The sequence below is a fragment of the Fundulus heteroclitus genome, chromosome 23 (genome assembly GCF_011125445.2).
Source record: "Fundulus heteroclitus isolate FHET01 chromosome 23, MU-UCD_Fhet_4.1, whole genome shotgun sequence".
NCBI classification, from domain to species: domain Eukaryota; kingdom Metazoa; phylum Chordata; class Actinopteri; order Cyprinodontiformes; family Fundulidae; genus Fundulus; species Fundulus heteroclitus.
Window position 1 is genome coordinate 21,292,775 of NC_046383.1, and position 12,118 is coordinate 21,304,892.

General features: G+C 37.9%; 1 protein-coding gene across 3 annotated transcripts in view; it reads left to right on the forward strand.

Annotated features, from left to right (window-relative positions):
• Nucleotides 1-12,118, forward strand: part of spock1 (SPARC (osteonectin), cwcv and kazal like domains proteoglycan 1) — a 194,545-nt gene that overhangs the window by 148,907 nt on the left and 33,520 nt on the right. For all 3 annotated transcript variants that reach the window (XM_036127090.1, XM_036127089.1, XM_012882163.3), the window contains 2 exons: nt 612-726; nt 8,909-9,041. In XM_036127090.1, coding sequence (XP_035982983.1) covers nt 612-726; nt 8,909-9,041 — 248 coding nt within the window. The remainder of the gene's footprint in view (nt 1-611; nt 727-8,908; nt 9,042-12,118) is intronic.

Below are 12,118 nucleotides of genomic sequence, written 5' to 3' on the forward strand. Positions count from 1 at the left end.
TTTGCTCCGGCTTTTGTCCTTCTGTGATGCATATCTGTCAAAGGGATTTCAGTTATGATCGCTGCGACTATTAGTGTATGTTTCACCACCTGATGCCAGGATACTTTCTATTGTTTATTTTGCTCTTGTTGTCTTTTTCACCTCATTTACATTATTTTATCGATTTTCAGTTAAATAAAAGTATGTCTTTTGCTGGCAGCCACAATTCTCAGAGTCAGTGAGCCATTTAAATCTTATGTCATTTTAAACATCAGCCAGTTGTTCTTGCCTGCTATGGCTTTTATGTCACACTAGAGATTGGTTTGCAGGATGAGATCAACACTCTGAGAAAAATACTCCTCATTAAGCAGCTCACAACACAGAAAGCAGAACATTTACTTCATACCTTTCACCACTTTTCTTCTCTGTCGTTTCTCTCGACTCATTATTTTTCTGCCTGCTTCAGTTAGTCGAAGGTTAGAGTCTGCGAGCTGTAAAACCAAGAGAACAGCTTGATGTTGTGCTGTATCAACCTTTAACTCCGCCAACACAATGTGCTGATTCTCCGAGTGTTTGTGCGAACTTGCTTTTGCAGCTCAGAGATAAAGTTTGTCCCTGCTGTTTCTTGTTAGGCCCTGATGCCACCAAGGACCCGTGTCTGAGGGTTCGCTGTCCCCCTCACAAGGTGTGCGTCAGCCATGACTTCCAGACGGCCATCTGCACCAATCACAGGCAACCTACACACAGGTAAGAGCTAGTGGGTCTACCTTTTGTTTACAAATGAAAACAATGACCAAACAAAACAGATTTTTTGCCATATAGACTTGACATCGGCTGTTTAGATGCTCCTTGGATAAACAGTAAAGCTTTTTGAAACCCAGTGTGTAGAGATTAAACATTTCTGTATCAACCCTCCAGATTACTCAGATCTTCTGGTTCTGGTCTACTCTGCATACCCAGAATCAAAACCAAAGATGGAGACACAGCATTTAGTTCCTATGCTCCATAGGAACTATGGAGCATAGGAACTGTTTCAAACGAACAGTTCCACTTTTTTTCCTGTTTCAAACGAACCAGGAAAAAAAGTTTCTCTGCACTCAATTGGATAGACCTACAACCAATAAGAGCAACGGAGTGTGTCACGTATGTTAAGCAACACATAGTTGTCAGGGTTTCCTGCAGCGCTGTCTTGGCAAGGCGGCCGTCTCGCCAAACTGACGCTACCGCCTCGCCAACATTCCAAAAAAAAAGAAGAAAAAAAAAAGAAAAAAAACCTAACTCGATATGCTTGCATGTTTATCTGACGTTACCACGCGTTTTTTTGTTGTTGCTTTTGCGCGTGCATATAGTGAATGGCAGGAGAAAAACACATGGATACGCCCCCGCGCTGCGCGAAAGTTGTCGTCGACCCCCCCGCTCCACGCAAAAGTTGCCGTCTACCCCTAACACCACCCCCCCCCAGCCCCAGCTCCGCAAATCGGTCCGTAAAAACAGTTTAATGTTTGTTACTGGTCTCATAACCAGTGACCGTTTCGATGTGTTTATGATGTTTTTATGTTTTCATGACGTAAAGCACTTTGAACCACCTTGCTGCTGAAATGTGCAATACAAGTAAACTTGACTGAATATAATTAAAAATAATGCTCATATGTTTGTTTTCTAATGGTTTTAAAATAGCTTTATGTTGGATAAGTCTACAGTCAAAGTTTTGACAAGGACATTTGGAGGTTTCTCACTAAATCGAACTTAAAGTCCAATATGGTTGCCTCTCACATACTGTCTAACGTAAAAAGGCTAAAATAATTGGCTAGCATTTAATTTATTCTGTTTCTCAGATCAGTTGCATACATAGTAACTCTGTTCCTAATTGTCCCATTTTGGAATTGAATGTTAACATGAAGATGCACATGTTTTTATTGGCCCGTGTTGTAAATAGCTCTTAGCAGTAGAGATGTACCTTTCACATTTGAACCGATACGTAACCGATACCCGGTACCTGGGAATCGATATCGGTACTCAATGGCGTCAAAGGTGGTGTCAAAGGTATTTACATTTAGGACTCAAGTAGAAGTATAGATATTAGGGTTTAAACACAAACACAAACCTTTTCACTCAAGTAAAAGTATAAAAATACCGGGTAAAGCATTAAACTGGAAGTAATCCCCCCCCCCATTACTATAATTGTATAGTGTGATGTTAATATTGAAAACAAATGGGATTGGCTGTTTCACCCACATAAATGTCCACTGAAAACAAACAATTTAGTGCAACGCAAATATATTTAATCTCCATATAGGTGCAATACAGAGCATCAACATGAGTTTAATAGAGCAGAAAATCTGATGTCTGGTTGCCAATAAGTATTGATGCAAAAAGTCAATCTTCAGAGACATATTATCAATAACCTTTTACTTGTTATTATTGGAATGTAAATGAACATCCAAGCATATCATAGCTACAGGAATTGATGAGGGCAACAGATGTAAGATAACACAACTGGACATGAAAATGAGTACATTGCCCTCTTATAACAATTACCCTTGTATGGTTGTATGTATACAGTAGACAGTGTTGTCAAGATGAATGGTTAATCCTAGCGGGTAATCAAAAAATGAAAAAAGGAAAATAAGTAATAATCCTAAAAATGCTATGTTCTTCTATGTTTTGTTCTTAAGTTTTTGTTGGGCTGTTTGGCAAACAACTTGGTGCAGTACTACTGTTGGGGGAGCGCTACTTATCTGAATATTTTTTTTGTGTGTTTGTTTTTTATTGACAATCCAGTACAAAAACAAGCTCAAATAAAATAGAAGTAATGAGTCTATTTTCAAAATGTAAGGAGTAGGAAGTACAGATAATTGCATGAAAATGTAAGGAGGCGAAGTAAAAAGTAGGCTAAAAAATATTTACTCCACTAAAGTATAAATAACCAAAGTCTCTACTTAAGTAAGGTAATGAAGTATTTGTACTTAGTTACTTGACACCTCTGCTCAATGGTACCTATTTTCAGTACTTTTGTATGTTTAGTGATAAATGTTAGTTTATTAAAATAAATAAAATCAGTTAGTTAAATAAAAACAAATAAAATCTCTTAATCTTTCTATTTAACATATTCATTTCCCAATATATAAATTTGTTTGGAGCTACAAATTTATGATTTTTAATACATTGCCTGAATCCACGCCACATAAAACGGTTATCAGAGGCCCTGAGCGTGAACGAGGTGAATATGGGATTGCAGCTGGGTGGGAATAAAATTCAGGGAATTATTTTAGTGCAACAGTTTCAGAGAAAAAAAAATATATTAAAAATACAATATTTTATCCCGCTGTGTAATCCAGAGGCGAGATCCATTTGCAATGAGGGAACAGAGAGGCTCTCTGCTCTTTGCTCTTACTGCAGGCGGGTTTCAAGACAAGGCTGCAGCAGCTGTCTGTGTGTGACAGTGCTAAGAGAAGTGTCAAGAGGCTCAGAGCAGCGCTGTAGCCTTAACACAATAACTGCAGAACGATTGGTGCTTTCACAGGAAGTCAGCAATACCATAAAAGAAAGTTGCTAGATTTTTAGGTAGTTGCTTTTTTGAAAAGAGGTTGCTGGATGGGTTCGAACAGTCGCTAAATATAGCGAGAAATTTGCTAAATTGGCAGCAGTGGCCAGGTGCTTCCTCAGATTAGAAATATGCCGGCCGCTGGCCGTACGCTTCTTACTTCACAGCAAGCGTAATCTGCTTTTATCAGCCATGCTTGCTTTGTTTACTTGACCAGTGGCTACTGACGTCATTACGCTCTTGTGCGTGTAATGCTGTGTTCGCCCACTCCTTCACTCCCTCAGTGTCACAGTGATGTGTTTAGGTACCGAAACATGGTACCGTTTGATTTTATGTGAATCGGTTCTCGGTAGTACCGACGGGATTCGGTCGGTACCTATCAAAGTACCGAATTCGGTACCCATCCCTACTTAGCATGGTTACTGAGCAAAAAGTTAGCAAAATCCTACAATTTCCTTTTATTTGGAACAGGAACAGGGTAAAGTGGATTATGATGCCGGTCCCAGACACGAGTGGAGGTACAAAACACTGAAGTATCCAAAATCATCACAGATTCTAATTTTTGGAGTGTTACCATAACACAAAATGGTTCCTAATATTAAAATCAATTCAGCTGTTATGTATATCTTCAATGTACAATAAAATATAGGCCTACTCTTAAGTCACTTTACAAGGAAAAATGGGTTCGGTTTATTACAGGTCAAATTATTTACCAATTATACAGTTACTCCTAATAAACTAAATCATAATCAAATTCATCATGCAAGTAAATTTAATCATATAGACAAATAAGATTCAGGGATGCATAGTCCAGTCTGAATGTACATTTAAATGTTACACAAATCAGTCTAATTCAAACATAGACTTAGACTTAGACTTAAAATGCCAATTGATTAAAATAAATCAGTGTACAAAAGCCCAGCCTTGAGTCAGTGCTTTTGTAGCAGTCACTTCTGATAAAGAAACATTAGACACATCATAAATTTGACTTTGCAGCAATCCAGCATACTGAGCAAGCGTGTGGCAGTAGTGCAAAAGAACTTTGCCGTTTCACCAGTGCGAGCCTGGTTCTGCTGGACCAGCCTTTGTGTGTGCAGCCATTTTCTATGACCAACTGGGGGTTTGTCCATCTCAGGCAGAAAGCAAACACAGAAAGAAAAAAAAGATAAAACCTGGCGCAGAACCACTATTGTATGGGGGGGGGAGGGGGGGCGGAGAAAATCTGAGTACGTAGAGTTTATGGTGGGTGCAGCTCCATTAGTGGACCTGTCTAGGGAAGAAAAATTGTTAAACAGAGAATGGCCGGGTAAGTAGATCTATGGGAGGACAAACAGAGAGAGTATACATTTATAGTCACAGCATTAGCTCCTTTAGTGTCTCTGTCTAGGAAACGGCCAAGGTCAAAGACTTAATTATGGCAACTGAATCCTTTTGCGACCATTATATCCAAAAACAAAAGAAATATGTTTCAGACCAGAACCTCCTTCCACTTCAGGTGAGTAAATCACAAAAGTGTTCTCATCTAGAAAGGTTTGAAGTTGCATTCTCAGCTTTGATTTGAAATTCTCCTCTTTCTCCTGCCGATGTATTGATTTAGAAGAAAAGGCTTGGCATGCATGCAGTCCAATTTCTTTAAAAAAAACTGAGTATTTTAATGAGAAATACACTCTGCTTTTAACACAAAGTTAGAAGATAATGAAATATGGACTACTTAAAGTGCAATGACAAAAATATTCAAACGCTCTCAGCTTTTTGCATCATGTCCTGTTGCAATCTAAAATCTTTTTGTATCTTGCTGAAAATGTATGTTACGGACCTTAAAATAGTGTTAAACTGGAGGATAAATTACATGTTTGTGTTTTTCTTTCTGAATAAAGAAAAGTGTGGCATACATTTATATTCAGCTTTCTTAAATCCGATCCGCCTAAACTAAATCCAGAACGACCTATCAACTTTAGAAATCACCTAATAGAAATTAGAGCCAATCATATGAGTGAGTTTACGGACTCGCAGAAATCTGCAACATATAATACTTCCCAGCAAAATAAAAGGCATACGAGATAATTACCCCAAGATATTTTTTGTAGTTTTTTGCTGGTCATGTCGCCTTTTCCTCCAGCCACTTCCCTCAAATTCAAAATCGATTCTTCACTTATTAGTAATTTTTTTGTAGACCCTGTGTCCATATATCCCCATATATAAGTACCTCTGAATGCCATAACAAGGTTAGGTGTGGTATAAACAATACAGATCATTTTAGCATTTTACAAGACCTATGAAACTTGGTGACACTTCATTATCAGGCATACTTTATTTTTAGGTTTGTGTAAAAGCAAGAAAGTGTTATTTCTCTTATTCTAACATGTTGGAGTAAAAGAAAATGGTCTGAAGTATTGCAAAGAGTTGAGTTCATTATTCTAAACACATCTGGGTCACAGAGGCTTTTCTCAAAAGTGTGAAATATAACAGTATTTTTAGTTGAAACCCCTTAAGAGTCCCATGCATTTCACTGACACATATACACATACATATTCTTCTTGCCAATTAATTCTAATCACACTTTCCGTTTGCTCCATCACCACTCAATTTGTTTGTGTTTTCAACCATTGTTAATTTTTAAGGATTTTCAATTTTTCAGTTCAACAAGCATTTTCTCCAAAAAGATGTTGGAGCATGTTTTTATTTATTTATTTTCTATCCCTCTCTGTATTGAATGTTGTAATTGATTTCCTCAAGTCATTAGCTCCCAAGAATCTTGGTTTTAATCCGTTTCTTTCTGTTGCATTCATTACAAGTCCTATTTGCCGGTTAATATGTTAGATTATTCATCTGGAATTTGTGTTTTCTCAATAGTATCGTTCACTGATGCCTGATGTATGAATATATTTTTTTCCTCCAGGAGCTAAATTAGTTGTAGTAATTAGCATAACACATATTTATTGTCATCCCAGAAGACAAATTTGAACTTGGTCTCTCCGCAAATATTTGCAGCGATATGGTGCAGTCAAGATACGGCATGCACCCTGCTGGCCGAGGTACTGTTTATGTGGATGTTATTCACTGCATGACGGCATTTATACATACACTGCTTACTTTTGTAATACTACCCAAATCCATGGATAAATTCATTTTGGTCTTTTTCTAAGGAGCTGTCAACACAAAGAGAAAAGACAGATTTACTAATACCTGAAACAGAACCAGGCGTTTCATGTTATTTAAATTAGCAGCGAGGTGTGCTTTAACAATCAGAAAGTTCATAGATAATTCAGTGCACCCCTGTCCTGCTGTTTGAGGTGAATGAATGAATAAATTAATGAATGGATGAACAAATGTCTTTATTTTCATTGTGCAAATACAACAAAATTGAAAGTGCATAACTGAAGGTGCATGAGCACTATTAAAACAAATCATTAAAAACATACTAAACAAATGATCAATAAGTAAATAAATAAAACATCAAACACTCATAATCCAAATAATACACAGTAATGCTTGTAAAGAGCTTGTCCAGAGTTTAGTGCATGTATGGCCCTGTGGTAGAAACTGTTGCTTAGTCTGTTTGTTTTCTAAAGTGTCATCAATCCTGTAGTGTGTAACACTGCCTGATGGCAGAAATTCAAACAGATGATATCTAGGGTTGGGAGGCATCTTTGTTGCCTTCCTGAGACAGCGACAGACGTACAGCTCTTCCAGCTCTATGCAGTGCTTAGGAAAAGTATTCATATCCCGTTTTCTTTTCCATATGTCATTTCATTACAAATACAAACTTTACCGTATTTTTTTTAACTGAATGTGACACGGCCGTGGTCCTGTTGAGAAGTAATTATGAACTGAAAAGGGATTGATATATAGTTCTCAACATTTTCTCCAATTTAAAAAATGTAGATACTTACACAAAAAAAAAACATTCAATAAGTATATGTGTTTATTTTAGGGGGTTTAGTTTACCCCGATACTCCTAAATAAACTCCACTTTAAGCCACTTTTCTTCAGAGATCACCTAAAATCAACTATTCAGTGAAGGCCTCAGAAACTTAGAAAACATTAGTAAGCATGAAGACCAAGGAACAGACCACAGGGATATGTTGTGACGTTTAAAGCAGGACTAGTTTAAAACAATACCTAGGCTTAGAATAGCAGATCACAGTTCAATCCATCATCTAATAGAAACATCCATCCTTCTATCCATCTTCTGATGGGGCTGATAGAAACAGTATGGCATAATTGAAAAACTCCTGAGAAATGGCCATGCATCTCAAGTGACTGAGGCTGAGCAATCAGACAAGAAGTCAAAAAGCCCAAGTCAACTCTGGAGGAGCTACAAAGATTCACAGCTCACGTGGGACCAATTTTTAATAGGAAAGTTATTTTTTCACTTCACATCATAGGCCATAAAAAGCCTAGTTTGAAGTTTTCTACCAGTCGTGTGGGGAGCAATTGGTCCAATTTAACCAATATTGAACTTTTTGGCCAGTGTGCATGTGGTTAATAATTCACATTGCTCATCCCTCTGAACCATAGAAGACTGTGCTGATTGCCTCAGGATGTGGGAACACTTTTCTTCTGCAGGGTGAGGGAAAGTTTATAGGAAACAAATAGCTATATGGAGAAAATAAATGTAAACCCATGTTTACCGCTTCCTCCCACTTTACATTTATGTACAACATTGTATTGGTGTCTCACATAAATCCCAACAAAACACATAGAGGTTTTTGATTACTTGACTAAATGTGTAAATAAGTTCAATGATTATGAATACTTTTGCAAGGCACTGTACATTATTTATCTCTCAGGCACTCGGCATATCCTCTCCAAGATCTATCAAATATGCATGCATGTTATTATCTTCTTACAGATTTTTCTTTCAGTATGGAGAAATTTCAAAACAGTAGACCTATTGCTGAGCCATCGTCACCAACTGCGATGGTTAATGTTCACTTTTTTGACATTTGTTGTCATCACATTCATTTCTCTGTAAAAGAGTCTGTTTAGCTCTAATTTCATTGCTGCTCGACGGATCAGGCACCAGGGTGTTCAGTAGAGCACTTAGGTAGAAAATTGCGACGAGATTTGATTCACACATAATTATAGTGGTTGCTGAAGAGGCCTCCTTGGACGAATCAGGATCCGCTTCATCTGACCCTGACAACCGGAGACACTTTCAGCTCAGCAGAGAGTGATTCTGTTTGAATACTTTTACTGTCTGTAAAATTGTTTTCACACAATGAAATATATACAGCATGTAATATGTCTGGTTTGTGGCCTATGTTAATGTAATATTCATGTCCTATAGATTCAAATAGATTCAGGCAACCTTGGTAAGGAAACTTTCTGACACTAACTTCTAGAGTACATATTTTTTTTTTCTGTTTCTCTCCTCCACAGTGTGAAAGCTAGGAAAGGCAGTGTGGGCCACAAGCATAGGCTTGAACCGGGACCTCACGGAAAATGTACGCTCTGCTCAGCGTTCCAGTCATCTCCTGTATGTGGCTCCGATGGGCACACCTACTCATCCAAAGTGAGTTTGCCGTTTATCTTTTTTATTTAAATTTACCCTTAATTTTCAAGTTTTTTACTTATTCACAAATCGGCTACAGCAAATCTAACAATACGAAAGGAGCTACTGATGGGTATATATAAGGGTAATCAGCAAATGTAAGCAGAATTTCTCTTGAGCTATGAGCACATCTTGTTCCTTTTATTTCTTGCTTTCATGGATGTCTGTGCTATAAAATCTAACTCGCATTTTCTTCTGTGTCATTTGCCAAGATCTTTCCATGCTTAGTTGACTTCAACAGAACAGCTCTTGCCGTCTGGTGAATGATCGAGCACAGTGACAGTTCTCAGAGATCTTTTCCTTTGCTATAAGTCATATTTAGAGTTGGGAAAAGCTCCCAAATTCCCCAGCCTCCCATCTGAATATAATTTCTAAGTTCGGGCTCATAGCTCATGATCTCCCCTGAGCAACATAACACACACTCACAATTTCATGATACAAGAGAAAAGTCAAAGTCTAACCTTTGTGATGAGTCAAGAAGTCGGTGAACAGTGGAAGATCAGAATTAATGTGTGAAGACCGATAGCCAACAGTAAATGTAAAGGTTGTACATAAAAGAGGAGCTTTGTCCTTGACGTAACAGTCCGTAAATTATTATTGACATCGGCTTTTATGTTTTCGTATTGTCCTTGTATTCAGCAATTTGGATGGAAGGTGTGAAGCTATACAAGTGAGCAATATTAGACTTCACTGAAGGGCTAAACATCTATACCAATGTCATACTGTTCTTGAACAGGGTCAGGGTAGTGAGTATTCAGTTATGCATGTGGTTTAATCACACACGTTACCTAAATATTAAATATGAATTTAACAGTGTTGAAGGACAAAGCACACTTTTTTGTGCTTCAAAACTTAGACATTTAAACATGAACTATGAAGATGACATGATTTGTCAGTTCCTTTAAATATACTTTTACAATCTAAGAGCTATGTCTGTTTATTAATTGATTTGTCCAATGTTAGCTCCTCGTTTGTGCATCTTTTGTACCGATGATCTGCTCCATCTTAGCATCTGTTTCACAAAGCAAATAACGCTTGTGATGCGTTGGTGCACCAAAAGCCTTCACTTTCCATGGAGAAGAGCAACTGGCACTCTTTTGATGCAGGACAGAGTATTTCTCAGTACATATGATGGTCATTTCACCCCTTTGCCATCTTATACTTTAGTTTATTTTATATTCTTTTTTTGTTGCTTTTTACCAGAATTTTGGGGTATTAAGCAGTCATGTGTGTCAAGTCATTTAATTATAGGCTGCATGTGGTTAAGTTATATTAGATGTAATAGTTTAGCTTTTATATGATTAATTATACCTAAACAAAATTAAGAAACACTCAAAATATAAACAAACTAATGCGCAACAGCTTTAATTACATGGGAACAAAATTGAAGTATGAAAATAGCAAGATACAGGTTCAAAATAGGTACAGGAATTGGGGAGAGGGGAACCAGACCTTGAGCCATTCAATGCATGCGAAATGTACCCCAGCCGTGCTGTCCAATTAGAATAGGTGTTGTTGTCTTCCACATTTATCTGAACAATGTTTCAGAACATCTGAATTTGAAGTTATTGCATAGATGCAACATTGTATATAACATTACAACATTGAATATAAATCAAGAAAAAAATCCATGCACTGGCTTAGAAGTAGACTTGGGAATTGTAAACTTTACTTGCAACAGTATCGGGCACTCTTCAGTGGAAGAGGTTATGATTATACTTTCTTAGAAGGTTCTTTCCTCTGTTTTCAAAGCTTACATGGCCGCAGATTTCTTATTTTTCTTTTATTTCTGTTTCCAGCTTTCAGGAGATGTTAACAGAAACTGTGCTTAGCAAGCAGCATGGGTCTACATAAATGAACATAGAGATAAGACAATTTCTCTAAATTCATGCAATATTCCTCAGTTAAACGTGTACAAACTCTAGCTGCGCACAAGGGCAATTTTTGCTTGGCATCATAAATCAAGGTCCAAGTTACTCTTCTTAAGTGCTTTGTGATTTACGCCGATGCACAACCTCTTCCTTTCTCTTGTTTGCGACTGCTTCGTACTAGATAAGATCCTAGTTTCCTATCTATTACACTTCCTCCCCCATATTAGAAGGATTTAGGATTCTGGACATCATTTGCTAGATCTTTGGTTTGGACTGAGGTTTGTTGCTTCCTTTTGCAAGTAAAGTTTTGTTTTGGCGATTTCCCCGGTGCGTTTCGTTCTTTCCGCTTTTGCGCAGATTGACACAGACTTTGCAACATCCCCAGTTTTAAACATATTCTTACCTCCTCCCATATCCTCACAATGTTTTAATTTACTGCTAAGGTTTGAAACTGTAATGAGTAATACATTGTATTATCAGCTGACTGTAGTTAAACTGCAGCAAACATGGTCTCAATTCCTCTTCAGGTCTACTTTAGTAAGCTTTTGATGTCTCTCTGCTTTGAAGAAATAACAGCAAGACGGCAACGTGGAAGCTGGAAGACCTGTTCACGCCACCCGGCCCTCCTTTTCACACTGACTTTACAGTTTTTTTTCATGTCAGCTGACATCCCTCTCGCTTACTTCTTCCTAGAAGCATAAACCACCAGAGAATGACTCGGCCTTTGTGTTTGAGGAAAGTCAGGATGTAGGGCCTTCTTAATGACCTGTCTGTCTGGGAGCTGAGAATGTGTTCAGTTAAAGGAGGAGAAGTGTTAAAGGAGAAACAAGAGACACAACAAAGGCAGGAGGGCTGGGAAATCCCTCTGCTCTCTGCGGCAATTTAGGTGGAGGGGTTCAGCTGGCTGGTGGAGTGATGTGTCCCTGTGGCCCAACTTAAACTCTGTTCACCATTGGGCCACTGGTCTCAAGCTTATTCATGTTTTATTATTACATTACATGCATCCTTTGTCACAACCACACACTCTCACACACACTCAATATCCTATTAGGAGGACGGTGCGCTTATCTCCCGAGTGAGGCTTCAGTTAAATCCATTACTTCCCTCCTCTTAAATCATCTTTTCTCTTCTCCCTTTCATTTTTACTTCTCTCTTCTCTTTTTTCTT